This window comes from Megalobrama amblycephala, linkage group LG11 (assembly GCF_018812025.1).
Source record: "Megalobrama amblycephala isolate DHTTF-2021 linkage group LG11, ASM1881202v1, whole genome shotgun sequence".
Taxonomy (NCBI): domain Eukaryota; kingdom Metazoa; phylum Chordata; class Actinopteri; order Cypriniformes; family Xenocyprididae; genus Megalobrama; species Megalobrama amblycephala.
The window spans coordinates 9866549-9886952 of record NC_063054.1 but is presented as its reverse complement, the minus strand read 5'-3'; the positions used below and the strand labels follow the sequence as shown (position 1 = coordinate 9886952).

The window sequence follows — 20404 nt, the reverse complement described above, 5'->3', positions numbered from 1 at the left end:
ACAATGTTTTTACTTTTTGTAAAAATATGAAAGAAACTATGCTGTTATTTATTTATTTAAATTGTAAATATTTATTCCAATATTAAATAATTCTGAGCAGAACTTGTAAACTATGTATTTGACAATATGTATTAATCATATTTTACAATAAAACATTATAAAACATATTGCAATTAATATAATAATTTATAAAAAAAATAGTGCTGTCAAATGATTAATCGCAAAATCCAAAAAAAAGTCTGTGTTTACATAATATATATTTGTGTGTACTGTGTATATTTATTATGTATATATAAAAACACACACATGAATGCATTTATTAAAGAAATATTTACATGTATATTTATATTATATATAATTATAAATAGTTTATATATAAATAATATATTTTTGTTAAATATATGCATGCATGTGTGTATTTATATATACATAATGAATATACATAGTACACAAACATATATTATGTAAACACAACTGTTATTTCGGATGCGATTAATCGCGATTAATCGTTAGACAACACCAGAAACAATATGAATTTATTCTTAACATTTCTATGGAATTTATCAAATTTAAAATAGCAGAATTCTCATTTAGAAAATTAATTTTTTTCAAAAAAAAAAAAAAAAACCAAACTGTACTATAGTATGTTGTAACATTTTCAAATCCCCCACAAATATTATTTTGCATTCACATGCTACTCTGAACTGTTTATGTTTTGTACTATAATAATAACAACTAAATTGTCACTAGTGGTGCTCATGTATTATAGTTTTCATTGCAAACTAATATTAAAATCTGCTTAAGTGATTATCAGTTAAAAGGTACCAGTATTAAGATTTGGTGGTGTACCTGATATATGCTCTCCTCTGATTGGTCGCGGATGGGCTCGTGTCCCGCCTCAAATACAATGTACTACAACATCGGCAGCAGAGGAAGATAAGAAGGCAAAGGGACAGGAACAAAGGTGAGTGCGAAAAGAAAAGAGAAAAGGAAGAAGACTGATTGATCACACAGAATCAACAGCGGCCCCAGGAGCAGCGCAGTGACCCCCGCAGCCTTGAGGGACAGCGGATGGCTGCCTGACTAAATGAAGCTGGGTCATGTTTTATCATCTTGACCTTTAGCAGCATGCACTGTCCTAGCAAAGCGTTATGGTTCATCTTTCACTGCAACTACAACTGTTGTTTCACTGCAGAGGAGAATATTCACTCTCTACATTCAAGACAACTTAAATTAACCATAATAACAAATAAAAAACATTTCGGAGGGAAGAATTACGAGATGTTCTTTCTGACCCATGCCTCATGCATATATTCAGTTTGATTTCTGCCTTTAAAATTTTCATTATCCCAGTTTTTTTCTGTGTATCCGTACCCCTCTGTTTCTGTACCTGCAAACAGGGTGATGTTATGAGTTTTACAACATTAAGGATTAGTTCACTTCAGAATGAAAATTTCCTGATAATTTACTCACCCCCATGTCATCCAAGATGTTTAAGTCTTTCTTTCTTCAGTCAAAAAGAAATTAAAGTTTTTGAGGAAAACATTCCGGGAATTTTTTCCCATATAGTGGACTTCAACAGTTGTAGGTCCAAATGTCAGTTTCAGTGCAGCTTCAAAGGCCTCTACATGATCCCAGACGAGGAATAAGTGTCTTATCTAGCGAAACAATTGGTCATTTTCTAAAAAAAAATTATATATTTTTTTTAAATTATATACTTTTTAACCAAGAAATGCTCATCTTGCACTGCTCTGTGATGTGCCACGTATTACATAACCACATTGGAAAGTTTACATGTGACGTAGGTGGAAGTACCGCGGTAGGGCGAAAACAAAACCATCCGACATCGTTGTTTTATCTTTTTCTGTAACTTAGTCTTTGCACATTTGCTTTGTAAACACTTGCTCTGTATTTCCGCCTATGTCACCCGTGACCTTTCCAACATGATTACATAATGCGTGGCGCATCACAGAGCAGTGCAAGATGAGCATTTGTGGTCAAAAAGTATATACATTATTATTTTTTTTACAAAATGACCGATCGTTTCCTTAGACATGACTCTTATTCCTCGTCTGGGATCATGTAGAGGCCTTTGAAGCTGCATTGAAACTGACATTTGGACCTTCAACCCGTTGAACCCCAGTGAAGTCCACTATATGGAGAAAAATCCCAGAATGTTTTCCTCAAAAACCTTAAAGGTGCCATCGAACGTTTTTTTACAAGATGTAATATAAGTCTAAGGTGTCCCCTGAATGTGTCTGTGAAGTTTCAGCTCAAAACACCCCATAGATTTTTTTTTATTAATTTTTTTAATTTATTTTGGGGCATCATTAAATATGAGCGATTTATGCTGTGCGGCCCCTTTAAATCTCGTGCTCTCCGCCCACGGAGCTCGCGCTTGCCTTAAACAGTGCCTAAACAAAGTTCACACAGCTAATATAACCCTCAAATGGATCTTTACAAAGTGTTCGTCATGCATGCGTCGGATTATGTGAGTATTGTATACTGTTATATTGTTTACATTTGATTCTGAATGAGTTTGAGGCTGTGCTCCATGGCTAACGGCTAATGCTACACTGTTGGAGAGATTTATAAAGAATGAAGTTGTGTTTATGAATTATACAGACTGCAAGTGTTTAATAATGAAAATAACGACAGTCTTGTCTCCGTGAATACAGTAATAAACGATGGTAACTTTAACCACATTTAACAGTACATTAGCAACATGCTAACAAAACATTTAGAAAGACAATTTACAAATATCACTAAAAATATCATGATATCATGGATCATGTCAGTTATTATTGCTCCATCTGCCATTTTTCGCTATTGTTCTTGCTTGCTTACCTAGTCTGATGATTCAGCTGTGCACAGATCCAGACGTTAATACTGCCTGCACTTGTCTAATGCATTGATCATGGGCTGGCATATGCAAATATTGGGGGCGTACACCCCGACTGTTACGTAACAGTCAGTGTTATGTTGAGATTCGCCTGTTCTTCGGAGGTCTTTTTAACAAATGAGATTTATATAAGAAGGAGGAAACAATGGAGTTTGAGACTCACTGTATGTCATTTCCATGTACTAAACTCTTGTTATTCAACTATGCCAATATAAATTCAATTTTTCATTCGAGGGCACCTTTAATTTCTTTTTGACTGAAGAAAGAAAGACATAAACATCTGGGAAGACATGGGGCTGAGTAAATTATCAGGAAATTTTAATTCTGAAGTGAACTAATCCTTTAAGGAGAAATAAATCACAATGCTGCATGTTTCTTTAGTGCGGCATGCTAATGTTAGCTTAGCAGGGGTAACAAAACTTTCCCAGTGTTGGTCTGAATTTCTAAATGCTAGCCACAGTTTTAAGACTAATTTAGAAACGGCAGACCCATATCTGTGATATATTCCTCCATAACGCAGGGACCACACAGAGATGAGAGCGATTTTTGGCAAGCAACCTTCTAGCTAATAGCTAATTCCTGTCCATTCACGACCACATTAATGCTAATGGAAGAATCGTCTCCATTTTCTGTGACATTAGATCTAATGGCTTAGTCGTTCCCATTTACAAACTACTGTCGCCATTGGCTAATTCATTCTGTTACACAGTTAGCCATTGGCTAATTCTTCTCCTCTCTAGCCCTCTTAACAGCAAATTGATAATGCTTATCAGGTCTGCACTACTGCAAGTAATGATTGATTCTTAAGATAACTGCTAGGCCTAGAAGCAATCTTTCTCATTTCTCTGGTACTTTATTAACAGAAAATGGATGTCCAGTCTTGCTATTTAAAGATCCACTCCAAACATACACAATCTATTCCATAGAATACATAGAAGGCTAGGACATTCCCGTTATGATGCACACCGGACAATACGGAAAGGCAATGTAATGCATGTAAACACACACACACGCAGCCCAGATGAGATGTGTTAAAGCTGTCTGTTTTCAGTACAAAATAAAGGAGGCTCCCAGAATCGCTCTTGCATCAGAGTTTTATCAGTGTATTCCCAATTCATGAAAAGGAAAAGTTAACAACACATTACAGCGATGATTCACACTTTATTTCTATATAGAAATGATGAAATAACAAGACCTATTAATTCAGGAGGAGTGAGGAAAGAGCAAAGAAAATGGAGTGGAATCATTTATTTCTGTAAATGAGATTAAACGCGTATTACTGAGCAGGGAGCCCTGTTTAAAGTGACAGTGAGAGGCACAGGAAATTGACAGCGTACGTTCGGGCAGACATAATGATTAACGATTTATTTCAAAGCGTTACCTGATACACGGGATCCTCCACATCTTCCTCCAAAATGGTCTGCAGGAGTGATCACACAGAGGGGGTGATTGGAGGAAGGAGAGCAGAAGGAAGATGATGACAAGAAAAAGAAGCCAATTTTTGGTCATTTATGTAAAAACAGAGCATTTTTAACATCAGGCAGTGAAAATAGGAACAGAAATGTGGCCTGCACAGGACGAAAGGAGTGATTTTGTCTCGATTGAAAAAGCAGTGTGAAGGAAATCACCCTGTAGATATGCACCTGAGATTCAAAAGACAGACAGACAGAGAGAGAGACAGAAGTGGAAAGAGCTGCCAGGCTTTTGCCACTGTTTTGTCCTCAGAGATTAATTTAAGAAGAGTAAAAAGATTTATTACTGCTTTGTTACTGCTCTTCCAACAGCCAAAAGAACAACCAATGACAGCACGGCTATTAATGATGTTCAGTTAAATATGTTGTAGATGTACCATATTGTTCTGAATATAAGACAACCCCCACTTTTTCAAGATCATTTTGGAAAAAGACTTTTTGAAGACATAGGGCCCTATCATACACTGGGCGCAATGCGACGGCAGGCACGACGCAAGTGTTTTTTGCTAGTTTCAGCCTGACGCAGTTTTCATTTTCACGTCCAGTGCCCACCATATTTAAAAAGCAAATGCACTCGCACTCATCTGTCCACCCCTGGTCTGAAAACAATGTTTGTTAAGGCGCATTGTTGGCGTGTTGCTATTTTGAGGCAACTGAAATTGACTGCACCATTGACCAAGTGAAACTTGGTCTAAAGTCAATGCAGCAGTTTTTGTTGTTGTTATTTAAAGGGCGCATTAGTAATATGCGCCTATAGGCGGGTGCACAACACGAGTGCACTCTGCTTGTTACACACACAGAGATGTGCAGCAGCACACAAACATGCGGATTCCTCTCTGCAGAAGCATTCAGACTTTCTGCTTGCAAATTCCGCCATGTAAATAGCGAATCCACCAAGGTGCAAGTGCAACTGTCTTTTAAAGGGAATGAGAGATGAGACTCTGATTGGTTTATTGCACGTCACGCCCAAAACACACCCATGACTCATTAAGAGACTAGGTACAACCCTTTTGGACAATGCGCCTGGCGCAGAACATTTTTTCTGTCGTTAAACTAGCAAAAGTGGATTCGGACACGCCCTAAATGTACCTGCGGCAAGCACTTAGATCGTTAAAATAGGGCCCCAATTCTTGTATTTTATAAAGAAAATGCTGACAATAAATGAAAATTTACTTATTGCATATTTTTCACATTTTCATTTTTGTTTTGAATGTATAGTAAATACTGGTAAAATGTACAAACGATCACATTAAAAATGAACACTTTTTGGCATATACCATAAAAATAACCTGCAATAATTAACAATTAGGCTATCCATCTCATAGTGAAAACCATGTAGCCTACCAAAATGTCATTAACAGTAGAAGTGAAATTTTATTGTAGTTTTGAAATCTGGGTACCGTCTTACATTTTAAAATCACATACGGGGGAAGTTTGGTCCTGTCAGAGAGGCACGCAAACATGACAGTCACGCGGCTCTTAGATGGTAAGCTTTTCTTTTACTGTTAGAGATTTTAAGACTGTCTTTTTGCACTCGCAATCTTCTAACATTAAACTCTGACACACTGTAGATGTGTCTCATTTCGAAGGCTGCGTCCTCCGGAGATCACATTTGTCTGTCGCATACATCCTTGAGGCTGCTTCATTTCAGTAAACTGACCACTACATTCCAAAGTCATTAAGAAATTACAACAATTTACCGGTCACTGGGAATCAAGGTCAATTTTATGGTTACTGTTCTGAAATAAGACTTCCTTTTTGACGTATGCGGGTGACAAATGCGACCTCCGGAGGACTTCGAAATGAGACATTCGTTATACGCGTATTTGGCGCCACGTATTGTTACAGGTGTATTATTAACATGTAAAAGTCTAGACACTGAATATAAGTCAAACCTGTTTTTTAAAATGTATTTCTAAGAAAAAAACATTGTCTTATATTCGGAACAACACGGTAGCAGGCAGAGCAGGGCTCGCCACACCTGCGCGCCACACCGGTCTTGATTCCCATGGAGGAGCTCTGGAAGGATAAAAGGAGGAATGACGACAGAAAAAAGATGAGAGAGGTCTGGACTTTGTTGTTGTTGTTTTATTATGTTTATATGTGTCAGTCGGCCGTGAGGGGCAGCTGCTTTACTTTCATTTTGTTGTTTGTTTATTTTGTGATTAAAGTTTTACGTTGATCATTCGTTGGTTACATCCTCCTTCTTTCCTGAACACAAATATTATATATATATATATATATATATATATATATATATATATATATATATATATATATATATATATATATATATATGAATAGTTTGGTTCCAAAACGCGATAAACACCATTTTCAAAAAAATCAGTATTGTATATGGTCAGTATTGAAAAGTCATTTATTAATTTTGCGCAAAATGCGATATCCATCGTGTTATTCTGTCATGTTCCCTCCCTTTCTTTCCAAAATGCGACAAACGCCACTCTCCTTTTTCTCCAAAACGCGATATATCCGCTCTCAACCAATCACAGCGCACCATTCCACCCACTGTAAACATTGAAGGCTTTTTAAAAAGCCGATTTTAATAACAATGTACTTGGCAAATGTGTTTATTTAACAGTGCGGTGGCGCAAGATACTCTTTAATCGGTAATGACAAATAATTTATAACATTAACAAGATGACCCGTTGAATTCATTTTGGGAGCGACGGCTGAATGTATTTTTAGTAAAATGTCTGTACATAAGATAAATATTGGCAAAGTTTAGACTCTGTCATATATGTGTGAATCAACTTACTTTGTTGTGTATTTTCAATTTGAAAAATAACTTTTATATTGATGGATTAATTGCATTTTGAAAAAAAAGTATCATGGATTTATTGCATTTTGGGGAAAAAAAATAACATGTTTTTATAATAAACTTTTTAAAATCAAAATGTAGATTTGAACTTTTAATGTTTTTATAACCAAAAGATGCTATGTGAAAGTTTGAAACAGAAAATAGTGGTTTTCATCTTGCCACTTTCTTGGTAAAGAAAACACCTTTTTACTCAAATTAATCAAAATGGAATTATTGCGTTTTGGAACCAAACTCTTCATATATATATATATATATATATATATATATATATATATATATATATATATATAGTACAGTCCAAAAGTTTGGAACCACTAAGATTTTTTATGTTTTTAAAAGAAGTTTCGTCTGCTCACCAAGGCTACATTTATTTAATTAAAAATACAGTAAAAACAGTAATATTGTGAAATATTATTACAATTCAAAATAACTGTTTTCTATTTGAATATATTTCACAAAGTAATTTATTCCTGTGATGCAAAGCTAAATTTTCAGCATCATTACTCCAGTCTTCAGTGTCACATGATCCTTCAGAAATCATTCTAATATGCTGATCTGCTGCTCAAGAAACATTTAATGTGTACAATTGTACAAAATATTTGTGTACAATATTTTTTTTCAGGATTATTTGATGAATAGAAAGTTCAAAAGAACAGTGTTTATCTGAAATCTAATCTTTTGTAACATTATAAATGTCTTTACTGCCACTTTTGATTGATTTAATGCATCCTTGCTGAATAAAAGTATTCATTTCTTTAATTTCTTTTCAAAAAAATAAAAATAAAAATTCTTACTGACCCCAAACTTTTGAACGGTAGTGTATAATGCTACAGAAGCTTTGTATTTCAGATAAATGCTGTTCTTTTGAACTTTCTATTCATCAAGGAATCCTGAAAAAAAAAGTACACAACTGTTTTCAACATTGAAAATAATCATAAATGTTTATTGAGCAGCAAATCAGCATATTAGAATCTGAAGGATCATGTGACACTGAAGACTGGAGTAACGATGCTGAAAATTCAGCTTTGCATCACAGGAATAAATTACTTTGTCAAATATATTTAAATAGTACACAGTTATTTTAAATTGAAATAATATTTCACAATATTACTGTTTTTTACTGTATTTTTAATTAAATAAATGTAGCCTTGGTGAGCAGACAAAACTTCTTTTAAAAACATTAAAAATCTTAGTGGTTGGACTGTACTGTATATATGTATATATATATATATATATATATATATATATATATATATATATATATATATATATATATTTGTATTATTATATTTTATTATATTTGTATATGTATATTATTTAATTTATATATATATAAAATTAAATAATAATTATATTTTTAATTAGATAAATGCAGCCTTGGTGAGCAGACGAAACTTATTTTAAAAACATTAAAAATCTTACACACACACACACATACTGTTATATATGAGACAGTTGTTGTTGTACAGTCTGCCTTGTTTTTTTTTTTTTTGCCCGCGTCTCATTAATTTACAATCTTACAAGCAATAGAGTAAAGAAAAAAAAAAAAAATCTTCAGTATGCACCCAGCCTCATATGAGTCTAATTATGTTATTCTCTGAGATAAATAATAAATATGCCCTCTCAGAAATTTGTTGTTTCTGTATTTTCCTCCTTTTGTATTGCATATTTCATTATTCCCTTTTGAGTTTGTTGTTGTTTCTCTTTTCTCCCACTCTCGTTCGTCTGCTGACATATAAGTGGCCATATTTTGACCGAGCATTAGAAATTGTAAATTCTCATTGGGTTTTTGAGTTCATGCGAGTGTGAAGGTTTTTGTGCAGGTGTGTTGTTACCTGATAAACAGCTTGTTCGCATTGCTTGTCCTTCTGAGCTTTCTTCTCGATTTCCTCCCTCTGTTTAATCTCATAAATCAACTGGAAAAGGTCACGGAGGTCAAGGATCACAGGCTCAGCCTGGGAATACATGCAGAAAGACAGCCAGAGAGACACAGATTTATAGAGACAAAAGAGGTAGAGAGAAGAAGAAGTGACATGATCTTCTCAATAAGGATCCGTATCTGCTGTATTTCCTGCACGATTCTTCACGAAATTCAGAGCAAAAAAGAAACGCAATAACAAGGACCTCTTAACCTCTGATTCGGATCTTCCAGATGAGAGGTGACAGAACAAAGTGCTTTCCATTTGAAAGGGCTGGGTCAGATCAAACTTCATTCTTTGTAGTTAGCATTAAAAATGCATCTCCTGCCCAGTGCAGCAGCCTAAACGTCACTAATATCTCAATAAATACATGAATGAAAATGTGAAGCGAATATTTGCCCTCAAAACTCGCCTTTTTTCTGCTGCTTATTCCAGCAGATTCATTCCATTGAAATGCAATATGAGCAGGTGTGAGAAAGAAACTAAATGAGAGTGTTTACTGGAAAATAAATGAGAAAAGAGAGAAGAAATAAGAATGTAAAGAAGAAGACATACTAACTGACATGGGTTTTTAGATAAATCATCCAATCATTTTATCATTCAGTATTGTGGCACTTGGGCACTTTTGACCATGTTTTCCTTTAGAAATAAAACTGTTTTCACACTGATGTTAGTTTAAGCATTGCAATTAACAGGATTATGGGTTGCAAATTACATTTTAATCATTTTTGGAGTACAATAGCTCACTTCTTGCTAAGGCTATTTGTGTAGCTATCTTTTTATGTATTCTAAATACACACAATTAAATAATATTTTTAGACGTTTTGCAAATTACACACAATAAAAATATTACAAATGACTTTATTAGAGGGGAGTTTGTGGATTGTGGTGGAAATGATTCCAAAATTGTGGGACAGTAGTTTTTTTTTTTTTTTTTTTTTTTTAGATTATAGTAAAATAAAATATTTTATTTTTTATTTTTGAAGAAATGGACAAAAGTACCATGGTTTTTTGTACGTAATACTACGATACTGCCACAGTACTTAAGGGCAGAAAAAGGAAGGAAAAAGAGAGATGGGGAGAAACAGCAGGAAACGACAACAGGAGGATGGAAAAATGAATATGAGAGCCATAACTGTATAGCAGGAGTGAGTAAAAATAATTTTCAGCCAGGAAGGAGCACGAGCACATGAACATGTTGCCATTCCTTTATCTTTATGTGTTTGTTGGGTCACTTGTAGTTCACAGTAAGAGAGCGATGGATGAGGGGAGCGAGAGAGGACAGCAGATACTCTTCGACCCGGTATGGAAATCGATTGAGCGACCGCAACAGAAGCGCAGCACTGCAGACTAGAGCAATGCAACAACAAAGAACAGCAGCAGAAACAAACAACAACACGGGGAAAAGTCAGAAACAGGCTGAGGGAGTGAACAGAGATAGAGATAGAGTCTTTATGGAGGAGTGGAAGCTGTCATAACAGCAAAAGGACAGTAGTACATAATATGCTCACTGTTTTAAAATATACTTTTGGACATATAGCGTATGGTATGTGTATGTCTACTTTCGGGTATGAGTACTTACAGACTGAGCAGTTTTGATGGCCACAAACCGATGATTTCCCTCTTTCCCACATACATAACCAAAGGCTCGGTGGTCTGTGATATCCTTTGCAATGTAGGAAATCTCATGAACTGCATGGTGGTGCTGAAGAACCTGTGGACAAAAACAAACAAACAAAGTACTTTAGAGCTCCATATACAGCTTGAGGAGACGATACAGTTTAGCTTTGGCATTTAACATTTTGATTGGCTGAATTATTGCACATAAAATACCAAACTATCAAAGTAAACTAATCACACTTTCAAACAATTCACATAAATATAATTTGCAATAGGGCATTAATTGCATCCAAAAGTTTGTGTTTACATAATATATGTGTGTGTACTGTGTATATTTTGTATGTAACACATACATATACATGTATATATTTAAGAAAAATATAAAAATCAAATATTTATATATAATGTCAATTATATATAAATATATGCATGTAAATATTTCTTAAATATATACATGTATTTGTGTTTATATAAATACAAACCAACAAATGGTTAATTTAATTTAATTTTTTATTATTTTTTATTTTATTTATTTTATTTTATATTATTTTATTTTACATCACATCACATCACATCACATCATGTGGCATTCAAACTCCACACCTCCCTTTTAAAGCAACTGACATAAATCAAACATACTGAACTTTATGGTCAACTGAACCCAGATGTGCACCAAAACCTCCTGTGCGACAACAACAAAGTTACTGCCTACTCTGACATTTATTTGACACAATTTGAGTTCAAACTCTACATCCCCTTTTTCAAAAGGACTCAAGCCTGAGTTTTACAGCTGACACTAATCAAACAAACTGAACTTTATGGTCAGCTGAACCCAGGTGTGTACTAAAACCTCTTCCGTTAAAGCAACATTTAGTTATATCTGAGCATCCATTTAAAGGTGCCCTAGAATCAAAAATTGAATTTACCTCGGCATAGTTGAATAACAAGAGTTCAGTACATGGAAAAGACATACGTTGAGTTTCAAACTCCATTGCTTCCTCCTTCTTATATAAATCTCATTTGTTTAAAAGACCTCCGGAAAACAGTCGAATCTTAACATAACACCGACTGTTACATAACAGTCGGGATCATTAATATTTATGACCCCAATATTTGCATATGCCAGCTCATGTTCAAGGCATTAGACAAGGGCAGCCAGTATTAACGTCTGGATCTGTGCACAGCTGAATCAACAGATTAGGTAAGCAAGCAAGGACAATAGCGAAAAATGGCAGATGGAGCAATAATAACTGACATGATCTATGATTACATGATATTTTTAGTGATATTTGTAAACTGTCTTTCAAAATGTTTTGTTAGCATGTTGCTAATGTACTGTTAAATGTGGTTAAAGTTACCATCATTAGGGGCCAAGCCCCGAAGGGGCTGTAGCCCCTATTGTAATTGTACGTTTTCCCTTTTATTATTATTATTCTTCCTCCCGAATGGGAGTCTATGGCAGCCCTATCAACGGAACATGAGAAAATGATGAAATTTGGCACAGTTGTAGAGATGCTCATGAATAGTGATTGGACCAAATTTGGAGTCTCTAGAACCAACTCTATAGCGCCACCACCAGTTCAAAATTTCAACATTCTAACGGTTTTAACATTTGAACTGTTTGTCATAGAAAAATTAAATTTAGTTCATCTGATTCGTCTCTTCATGCTGATGCTATTCAACTTCTTACATTAAGTCTCCACCCATTACAGTAGCGGCCATTTTGAAAAGTACAGTATTTGTTTTTTTCGCTTCTCCTCCTTCAAAATTTGTCCAATTTTGTCCAAACTTTGATCAGGTGATCTTTGGTCTGAGCCGCACAGAAATGACTGAACAGATTTTTTTTATTCATCTTTGTTCAAAAGTTATGATGTCACGAAGTTAACGAGGTTGACCCAAAATTGCTATAGAGGCTGTATCTCGGCCAAACTTTGAGCAATCGAAACTAAAATTGGTACACTTGATCAAGACCATGATCTGAGGTTCCATGCCAAATTTGGGAACAGCGCCACCTACAGGTCATGAGATCTGAAAAATGGCTATTTTGGCCAATAACTTTTGAACACTTTATTAGAAAATCAAGATCTTGGTGTCTATGGATTCCCTGTGCCATGCCGAATCCGAGGATATCGAATTCGTCAACATCGGATGAACCACGTGTCCGCCATTTTGAATTTTGTCATAAATTGCAATAACTTTTAAACAATTTGACATATCTTCACACAAATTGGTACGTATGACCTTTAGAAGGTCCTGAAGGTACCTGAGAAGTTTCAACACAGCGCCACCTACTGTTCCACAGATGTAATGATTATTGCAAAACCACTTATAACTTTTGAAAACACTTTCCAAAATGTGTATGCTTTATGTCATTTTATTCCCTGGCTTATGCCGATTCCGACGATGTGTCATTTGTCATTTTCCTTAAATGTACCTGTCTGCCATATTGAATTAAATCAAAAACAGTTTTTTCGCTACTCCTCCCACAAATTTTGGTCAATTTTGTCCAAAATCAGCTCAGATGATCTTTGGACCGAGCCGCACAGAAATGACTGAACGGATTTTTGATATTCGCTACCATTCCCAAGATATTCATCTCTGAATGTGACCTTGCTTGTGTTTGTTGTCTTATACTAGTTAGCTTAGCACAGTAATTGCTTAGCATGCTAAACTATTGCTATTCTTTCTAATGTGGTCTTCAGTCAACAGGTTAACCAAAACTTAGTTGGCATTAAATAACTTTGCATACTAATATGGTTAACATGCTATGAAGCTTTTTTTTTTGTGAACTCTTTCTCACACTGAAACCTCTGCTTAGCATACTGATGAACTTGCATGGCTGATTAGCTCAATGTGTTACGCCACGGATCCCGAATGCTCTGCATCGTGGGTTCGAAACTCAGTGTGACACATGCCCAGACCGCATGAGGTACTGTGGCAGGAAAAGATGCAGAACTTGTGTCTGTTCTAGGCATTCTGCCTAAAACTGGTCTAATCTGAAGCTATCACATGCAATTCCTTTATGTCCAAATTCGTAGTTATTCTTCTTCCCCCTGTATGGTAATCAATGAACCATAAGAAGGAAAATTATCAAATTTGGCATGCTTGTAGTGATAGTAATTAAAAGTAATTTGACCAACTTTGGAGTATCTAGGACTAAGTCTATAGCGCCACCACCAGTTCAAATATTCACTTTTGTAAAGGTTATAACTTTTGAACCCTTTGTTCCAGAAAAATGAATGTCAATACAACTGATTCCTCTCTTCATACTGATCACATTCAATATCTTACATTAAGTCTCCACCCAGTACAGTAGTGGCCATTTTGAAAAGTACAGTATTCCGTTTTTTCGCTACTCCTCCTTCAAAATTTGTCCAATTTTGTCCAAACTTTGATCAGGTGATCTTTGGTCTGAGCCGCACAGAAATGACTGAACAGATTTTTTTTATTCATCTTTGTTCAAAAGTTATGATGTCACGAAGTTAACGAGGTTGACCCAAAATTGCTATAGAGGCTGTATCTCGGCCAAACTTTGAGCAATCAAAACTAAAATTGGTACACTTGATCAAGACCATGATCTGAGGTTCCATGCCAAATTTGGGAACAGCGCCACCTACAGGTCATGAGATCTGAAAAATGGCTATTTTGGCCAATAACTTTTGAACACTTTATTAGAAAATCAAGATCTTGGTGTCTATGGATTCCCTGTGCCATGCCGAATCCGAGGATATCGAATTCGTCAACATCGGATGAACCACGTGTCCGCCATTTTGAATTTTGTCATAAATTGCAATAACTTTTAAACAATTTGACATATCTTCACACAAATTGGTATGTATGACCTTTAGAAGGTCCTGAAGGTACCTGAGAAGTTTCAACACAGCGCCACCTACTGTTCCACAGATGTAATGATTATTGCAAAACCACTTATAACTTTTGAAAACACTTTCCAAAATGTGTATGCTTTATGTCATTTTATTCCCTGGCTTATGCCGATTCCGACGATGTGTCATTTGTCATTTTCCTTAAATGTACCTGTCCGCCATATTGAAATAAATGGAAAACAGTTTTTTCGCTACTCCTCCTACAATTTTTGTCCAATTTTGTCCAAAATCAGCTCAGGTGATCTTTGGACCGAGCCGCACAGAAATGACTGAATGGATTTTTGATATTCGCTACCATTCCCAAGATATTCATCTCTGAATGTGACCTTGCTTGTGTTTGTTGTCTTATGCTAGTTAGCTTAGCATGCTAATTGCTTAGCATGCTAACCAGTTGTCATTCTCTTTAATGTGGCTCTTCAGTTATCAAGTTAACCATGAGCTTCATTAGCATTAAGTTAGCTTAGCATGCTAATATGGTTAGCATGCTAAGTAATGCTTTTTTTGTGAATTCTTTGTTAGACTAAAAGGTTTCTTCCACAGTCTGTTGAATGTGCATCCTCAAGTAGCTCAATGTGTAAAGCCAGTTATCTGAAGAGCCCTGTATCCGAAGTTAGTGGGTTCGAATCCCAGGTGGAGCGGTTTTATAAAATAGTGTGTTTTGATTCCTTTACTGCCTCTTGGATTAGAAATAAATGCTTTTTGTTTCATGCTGTGTTCATTTTCATCTAAGCTTATGTACATTCTGAGTTCATTCTTGCCCGTAATTCTGAACCAGCTGTTTCATGTTTGTTCATTTTCTGCTGTTTTTCCTCTTCCTGCTCTGTATTGCACTACAGCATGATGAGCTGCAGAATGATCTAAAGTGCAGCTTTATAAGAATTCTTCATTTTGAGTTCATTTTCACATGAACTAATAAACTTCGGCAGGTGTGGAAACATTCACTTGCACAGTGGTGCAATGAGATGAGAAATGGACCTTGGACCCGGAGGTCGTGGATTCAAATCTCGTGTGGGGTTCCTTTATACAATTGTGTGTAATGAGTCATTTTGATACCTTTTTTATCCAAATAAGGATTGTGCTAATCTTTATTCCTCTTCAATGAGATACAAGTATTTTAGTTCATTCCGTGTTCATTCTCTGAACTTCTATTGATTTTCATTAGGGGCCAAGCCCCAAAGGGGCTGTAGCCCCTATTGTAATTGTACGTTTTCCCTTTTATTATTAGGGGCCAAGCCCCAAAGGGGCTGTAGCCCCTATTGTAATTGTACGTTTTCCCTTTTATTATTATTATTCTTCCTCCCGAATGGGAGTCTATGGCAGCCCTATCAACGGAACATGAGAAAATGATGAAATTTGGCACACTTGTAGTGATGGTCATGTCTAGAAATCTGACCAATTTTGGAGTCTCAAGGACCAACTCTATAGCGCCACCACCAGTTCAAAAATTCAACATTCTAAAGGTTATAACTTTTGAACCATTTGCTCTAGAAAAATACAATTTAGTTCATCTGATTTGTCTCTTCATGCTGATTCTATTCAAATTCTTACATTAAGTCTCCACCCATTACAGTAGCGGCCATTTTGAAAAGTACAGTAGTCCGTTTTTTCGCTACTCCTCCTTCAAAATTTGTCCAATTTTGTCCAGACTTTGATCAGGTGATCTTTGGTCTGAGCCGCACAGAAATGACTGAGCAGATTTTTTTTTATTCATCTTTGTTCAAAAGTTATGATGTCACGAAGTTAATGAGGTTTACCCAAAATTGCTATAGAGGCTGTATCTCAGCCAAACTTTGAGCGATCAAAACAAAAATTCGTACACTTGATCAAGACCATGATCTGAGGTTCCTTGCCGAATTTGGGAACAGCGCCACCTACAGGTCATGAGATCTGTAAAATGGATATTTTGGCCAATAACTTTTGAACACTTTATTAGAAAATCAAGATCTTGGTGTCTATGGATTCCTTGGGCCATGCCGAATCCGGGGATATTGAATTTGTCAACATCGGATGAAAAGCATGTCCGCCATTTTGAATTTTGTCATAAATTTCAATATCTTTTAAACTATTTGACATATCTTCACAAAAATTAGTATGTATGACCTTTAGTAGGTCCCGAAGGTACCTGAGAAGTTTCAACACAGCGCCACCTACTGTTCCACAGATATAATGTTTTTTGCAAAAATGCTTATAACTTTTGAAAACACTTTCCAAAACGTGTATACTTTATGTCATTTTATTCCCTGGCTAATGCCAATTCCAACGATGTGTCATTTGTCATTTTCCTTAAATGTACCTGTCTGCCATATTGAAATAAATGAAAAACAGTTTTTTCGCTACTCCTCCCACAAATTTTGTCCTATTTTGTCCACAATCAGCTCAGAAGATCTTTGGACCGAGCCGCATAGAAATGACTGAACGGATTTTTGATATTCGCTACCGTTCCCGAGATATTTGTCTCTGAATGTGACCTTCCTTGTGATTGTTATCTTATGCTAGTTAGCTTAGCATGCTAATTGCTTAGCATGCTAACCAGTTGTCATTCTTTTTAATGTGGCTCTTCAGCTATCAAGTTAACCATGAGCTTCATTAGCATTAAGTTAGCTTGGCATGCTAATATGGTTAGCATGCTAAGAAATGTTTTTTTTGTAAATTCTTTGTTACACTAAAAGTTCTCTTCCACAACATGTTGAACATGTGTCATAATGTAGCTCAATGTGTAAAGCCAGGTACCTGACGAGCCCTGTACCTAAAGATAGTGGGTTCGAATCTCGGGTGGAGTGGTTTTATGAAATTGTGTGTTTTGATTCCGTTATTGCCTCTAGATTAGAAATAAATGCTTTTTGTTTCATGCTGTGTTCATTTTCATCTAAGCTTCTGTACTTTCTGAGTTCATTCTCGCACATAATTCTGAACCAGGTGTTTCATGTTTGTTCATTTTCTGCTGTTTTTCTTCTTCCTGCTCTGTATTGCGCTACAGCATGATGAGCTGCAGAATGATCTAAAGTAAAGTTATTAAATATAACATTCAGTGCAGTTTCATAAAAATTCTTCTTTTTGAGTCCATTTTCACATAAACTAGTGAACTTCGGCAGTTGTGTCAACAGTCACCTGCACAGTGGTGCAATGACATGCGCAATGGACACTGGACCTGGAGGTTGTGGGTTCGAATCCCGTGTTGGGTGGTCATTATGCAATTGTGTGTAATGAGTCATTTTGATTCCTTTTTTATCCAAATAAGCATTGTACTAATCTTTATTCCTCTTGAATTAGATACAAGTGTTTTTAGTTCATTCTGTGTTCATTCTCATCTGAACTTCTATTGATTTTCATTTCATTTCCACCTGTCCTTCTGAACCAGCTGTTTTGCATGTACATTCAATTTCTGCTGTTTTTGCTCTACCTGCTCCGTATTGCGCTACTGCCCCTTCTGGGGCTTGGCCCCGAATTGCTGCTTGCAGCTATATTTTATTACTGTATTCGCGGAGACAAGAGCCGTCGCTATTTTCATTTTTAAACACTTGCAGTCTGTATAATTCATAAACAACTTCATTCTTTATAAATCTCTCCAACAGTGTGTAATGTTAGCTTTAGCCACGCAGCACAGCCTCAAACTCATTCAGAATCAAATGTAAACATCCAAATAAATACTATACTTACAGGAATCGATGCATGCATGCAGCATGAATGATGAACATCTTGTAAAGATCCATTTGAGGGTTATATTAGCTGTGTGAACTTTGTTTATGCACTGTATGACTGCACTTATAGTCGAGAGCTCGGGAGGGCAGGGAGCGAGAGATTTAAAGGGGCCGCGCAGCCTGAATCGGTGCATAGTTAATGATGCCCCAAAATAGGCAGTTAAAAAAAATTATTTAAAAAAATCTGTGGGGTATTTTGAGCTGAAACTTCACAGACACATTCAGGGGACACCTTAGACTTATATTACATCTTGTGAAAAGACGTTCTACGGCACCTTTAAACTTAAAAATTCAACCACAGAAAGCTTCAGAAATGGCCTTAAAACACTGAATGGCCATGGAAATAAAGGGGGACATTAACCCAGAGAGGTGATTAGAGGACAGAAATAGGTCAAGAGCTCGGAGCGAGTCGTCCTCCAGGCTGATGGCTGAAACACCAGGGCCCCGGCGCTAGTGTCAGCCTCCTGCCGCTGAAGAGCAATCATCTGCTGAAATCTACTGCAAGTGGCAATCTTCCCCTCACCACCCACTTCATCTAGAGTCATTAAAACATCACTAACACAATACACACGCCACACGCCGAATGCACGGGGGGAAGGAGAAACGCACCCCCATGGGTCTGGCAGTTAACTCGAGAGTTGCTACAGTGGATGACATCTTATGACAACCCGTCTGACTGCGAGGTGCTATTTTCCCTGCTGAAATATGAAGTGTTGTCAGTGACGTGTTAAACAAACTTTGAGAAAGAGGGTTGCTTTGTTAAAAAGTTTTGAATAAGGTTAATGGGCAGCTTTCATTATCAAACTATCATGTCATGTGCCCACACAAACTTAATGATTTCACACTTAAAACGGAGTATGATGATTTTACATTTTCAGTTTTGTGATAGGCCTTGTGAAAATGTAGTACACTTTAGCATATTTATAGAATGAGTACTTATTACAGAAATAATACATTTTAAAAGAATATACTTACAGTAAGTGCAAACTGAATGTAATGTTTTTGGATTTATGTGCATCTTTATATGTAATTTCATAATTATTTCTACTGTCTCTGAAATACAGACAAGCATTTATGGTAAACTAAATATACTTCAGTTTAATTTCTACTGAAAAGCATCATGTCATGTATATAAATATATTTCTAATTACACATTTTTAATGAAGTTGCAATTTAGTACCTTTGAAATACATTTCCTTTAAATGTAATATCAATTAACACGCTACAGTTAAAATTATAATCAAGTACTTTACATATGCTTTATGTTTGTCAACACATCAAAATAAGATTATTTCTTTAGAGCATTGCAAAATATTAAAACATAATGATTTAAAATGTAGTGTAAAGTAAAACTTTCAATTTGATATAATCAGTGCTCTTTTTAAAGGTGTACTTAAGTGTGTTAAGAACCTATTATGCAGCTTTTTACAAGATGTAATGTAAGTCTCAGGAGTCCCCAGAATGTGTCTGTGAAGTTTCAGCTCAAAATACCCCACAGATCATTTATTATACCATGTTGTAAATGCCCATTTTTGAGTGGAAGGAAAAACATGCTGTATTCATGCATGTATCTTTAAATGCAAATGAGCTGCTGCTTCCAGAAGAGGGTGGAGCCTGTACAGCTCGTGCCTCGAATACTCTGCCAAAAACTAACAAAACATCTGTTTGGTTTTATCATCATCTCTATTGCGGTCACGCTCATGTGACATTGCAGTTCTTCATCATCACAAAAGTTAATTATTTGCATGTGTTTTAAAGCCATATCAGTTTAAACTTCTGATATAGGGTTTTCTGAGTGCACACATCTGAAGCACGCACACAGAAAGCTGACTGTTAGATGACGCGTCTTGTGATTTCTCTTACGTCTTATTGCACTAAAACTGTCAAAAACACACAAAGTTCACATAAACACATTCGGTTATGTCTGTGAACGTAAACAGCAGGGAAAGAAATCACATGTGTATATTAGATCTGTAAATTAAAGTGACAGCAGCGTAACCTACTGCTGTTAATATAAACCAAACAACAAAAGAAAAACAGAAAATCACTCACTGCTCTTGACTGAATAAC

At 35.8% G+C, this 20404-nt stretch overlaps 1 protein-coding gene across 1 annotated transcript in view; it reads right to left on the bottom strand.

The window, feature by feature from the left end:
* Positions 1-20404, bottom strand: part of dab1a (DAB adaptor protein 1a) — a 582896-nt gene that overhangs the window by 48758 nt on the left and 513734 nt on the right. Inside the window, 4 exon segments of the mRNA XM_048208606.1 lie at positions 850-912; positions 4284-4322; positions 9049-9168; positions 10715-10846. Coding sequence (XP_048064563.1) covers positions 850-912; positions 4284-4322; positions 9049-9168; positions 10715-10846 — 354 coding nt within the window.